At 44.7% G+C, this 3495-nt stretch overlaps 1 protein-coding gene across 1 annotated transcript; it reads right to left on the bottom strand.

Annotated features, from left to right (window-relative positions):
• Window positions 1–969: 969 nt before the first annotated feature.
• Window positions 970–3285, bottom strand: LOC122132751 (tubulin alpha-8 chain-like). The gene is made up of 5 exons (XM_042707332.1): window positions 3247–3285; window positions 3073–3138; window positions 2727–2946; window positions 2448–2596; window positions 970–2001 (listed from the first exon to the last, which is right to left on the bottom strand). The coding sequence occupies exons 2-5, from the start codon at window positions 3073–3075 to the stop codon at window positions 1024–1026; spliced, it is 1350 nt and encodes a 449-aa protein (XP_042563266.1). The 5' UTR covers window positions 3076–3138; window positions 3247–3285; the 3' UTR covers window positions 970–1023.
• Between the last annotated feature and the right edge of the window lie 210 nt (window positions 3286–3495).

Genomic DNA, 3495 nt, shown 5'->3' with positions numbered 1-3495 from the left:
ACCATACAAAAGAGATCCATCAATGAATGATCTAGTAATATATTATACACCACTCCTCACTTGCTTGTTCTATTTGGGAATGGCTGATGGATATTACATATAATAGTGTATACATTTGTATATTTATAGCTTACTCATTTTGCAGTTCAGTATATGAAACGTCACCATTTCCAATCTGCTAGTGAAGGCTTGGGGCAAAAAGAAGAAAATTCAAAAATGAAAATCTGAGGATTGAGGCGTGAAATTGCAACACAAATTGGCTAACCTCTGCAATCTCCACTCCCATGTTAAGCAGCAGGAATGCTCTCAGGTGCCGGCAATTCCAGCTTGCCTGGAGTCACAACTCCACACCTCCATTGTATTGGCAGCAGCACAACACTCCAATGCCTTCAGTTTTCCCCCCAAAAAAAAAAAAAATTCACCAGCTGTCAATCACATTCATGACGCACTAGTGTGGACAGTTTGTGTGAAACGTTCCAGAAGAGAAAATTGATTGTCAGAACCCGAGAATGGAGCCTTTTTTCATTAAAGCCAAGTGGGTGTTTAGGGCTCAAGCATGAGGAAAACTAAAGCAGATCAGTGTTGTGTGCCATGGAGATATAGATCTATGCAAACACACACACACACACACACACACTCTAACAGTCTGTTGGATCATACCCAGCGCAGCCAGATTAAACTGTATGAAATGTGAGGCTACAGTCTGCCATCAGTTGAATCCATGATATAATTTTTTTTTTTTTTTTTTTTTTAAGTCTGAGAATTGCATTAGATTCAGCTGAATTGCAACACTATTGCAAAGTTAAATGATTACACTAAAATGGCTGAAACGCTGCCAAGTATCAATTCAAACCCTTATACTTGATTCTGCCACATAAATATACAGATGTCTCAAGTACTGTAGTATATTGCACACATACCTCTGTGTTGAAGTATCTGTCTAAAATAATGCAAACAGCACACTTAAGACATATTTCCAATGCCCAGATTTATTTGTCAAAAACATATAAAAATGTATACGCTTCAGTACTCCTCCTCCTCGTCCTCAAATTCCTCTGCTGAATCTGCCCCAACTTCCTCATAGTCCTTCTCCAAAGCAGCCATGTCTTCTCTGGCCTCACTGAACTCCCCTTCCTCCATGCCCTCACCCACATACCAGTGCACAAAGGCCCTCTTGGCGTACATCAGGTCAAACTTATGGTCCAGACGAGCCCAGGCCTCAGCGATAGCAGTAGTGTTGCTCAGCATACACACGGCCCTCTGCACCTTGGCCAAGTCACCACCTGGCACCACTGTTGGAGGCTGGTAGTTGATGCCCACCTTGAAGCCGGTGGGGCACCAGTCTACAAACTGGATGGAACGGCGGCTCTTGATGGCGGCAATGGCGGCGTTGACATCTTTGGGCACCACATCCCCACGGTAGAGCACGCAGCAGGCCATGTACTTGCCACGCCTTGGGTCACACTTCACCATCTGATTGGCTGGCTCAAAACAAGCATTTGTGATCTCAGACACAGACAGCTGCTCATGGTAAGCCTTCTCTGCAGAGATTATTGGAGAGTAGGTGACCAGGGGGAAGTGGATGCGGGGGTATGGCACAAGGTTTGTCTGGAACTCTGTGAGATCCACATTCAGAGCACCATCAAAGCGCAGAGATGCAGTGATGGACGAGACGATCTGGGCAACGAGGCGATTCAGATTGTTGTAGGAGGGACGTTCAACGTCCAGGTTGCGCTTGCAAATGTCAAAAATGGCTTCGTTGTCCACCATGAAGGAACAGTCAGAGTGCTCTAGAGTGGTGTGGGTGGTCAGGATAGAGTTGTAGGGCTCGACTACAGCAGTGGACACCTGAGGAGCAGGGTAGACAGAGAACTCCAGCTTGGACTTCTTGCCGTAGTCTACCGACAGACGTTCCATCAACAGGGAGGCAAAGCCAGAGCCAGTTCCACCTCCAAAGCTGCGGAAGATGAGGAATCCCTGAAGACCGGTGCACTGGTCTGCCTGAGAGACAAAAACAAAGACAAATTCAGTTACCACATCATTCCCCATAACCTCAATAGAATTAAGAGGAGCCATCTTGCAAACAAAGAGCAAAGAGTGTGGCTGCAGGTTTTTTGAAACACACTTGAACATGGTATCTGCAGTAAATAGACATACTTCAACTTCTGTTCCAAACCAGATCCTGTACCCCCACCCACAGTACAGTTTTGTAGACATATGCCTAGAAAGTGTTAAAGGGACCATCATAATTGAAAACCTGATGCCACAGTACCTTTTAGAAAGAGCCTTTCATATCCGCCAAATATTATCAAGCTTATTAAGATGGGGGGAAATATGAATATTTGAAGCAGGTGTCCAAGACCAATGGTTGGTATTCCAACTGATGATGGCACCAGATCTTCACAGACTTCTTTGACACTTGAAACAACTCTACATTGGTCACCTACCATTTTGCGAATTCGGTCCAAGACGGGATCCACAATTTCCTTTCCTATGGTGTAGTGGCCACGAGCGTAGTTGTTGGCTGCATCCTCTTTACCAGTAATCAGCTGCTCCGGGTGGTACAGCTGACGGTAGGGCCCATTACGGATCTCATCTGTGATAAAAATGTAATCAAAACGAAACACATAGCAATGAAAACTTGGAATGACTTGATGGAAGGTGGATGGAACACTGCTACTAAACTACCAACACTGAGGATTTGACATAAGTAGGCCTGCCCTTACCAATCACTGTAGGCTCCAAGTCAACAAATATTGACCTAGGAACATACTTCCCAGCACCAGTGTCACTAAAAAATGTGCCAAAGGAGGAGTCCGTTAGAGTCTGCTGGTCTCCAGCAACAGTTCCATCTGGCTGGAGGCCATGTTCCAAGCAATACAATTCCCAGCATGCATTGCCAATCTGCACACCAGCTTGGCCAACATGGATAGAAATGCACTCCCTCTGTAAGATTAGAAGACTACAATAAGTATAAAAACTCTCCAGCCTTAAGATGAGACCAATACCTGACCCATTATCCAGGTGAGGGCCGAGTTTAACTAAACTTAGTAGTAAAATAGAGGCACTCACCATACTTGAAATGAAAGAAAAGAAAAATCAGCCCCAAACTGAAAGCTCTGCCAACACCAAATGCACCTTCAAAAAATGATCAAGAAAGACTTGAATTACTTTTGATAAGAGACCCACAGAAAATCTTCAGCGTCCTAAACTACTAAATAGAACTACCACACTCTCTAAACTTACCAGTTCTGTGAACAAGCAATGAACAACCAACACTGGGTCTGTCTGATATAGTGATGGTTGTGAAGAGGTGTGGCTTCCAATTGGCACCTCTTGTCCAATGTGGAATTAGCTAATTAACTCACCTGTTCAAGACTCTCAGTCACCTGGTTATGCAATACGGTGCATAATGGATGTGAGAAAGCATTCACACCTACGCGTTGGAATGCGTTGCGCCAACGGATGGCAGAGGAGAAGTCTGGTGCATGGGGT

This window comes from Clupea harengus, unplaced genomic scaffold (assembly GCF_900700415.2).
Source record: "Clupea harengus unplaced genomic scaffold, Ch_v2.0.2, whole genome shotgun sequence".
NCBI lineage: Eukaryota > Metazoa > Chordata > Actinopteri > Clupeiformes > Clupeidae > Clupea > Clupea harengus.
This window is presented reverse-complemented; position numbering and strand designations above follow the sequence as displayed.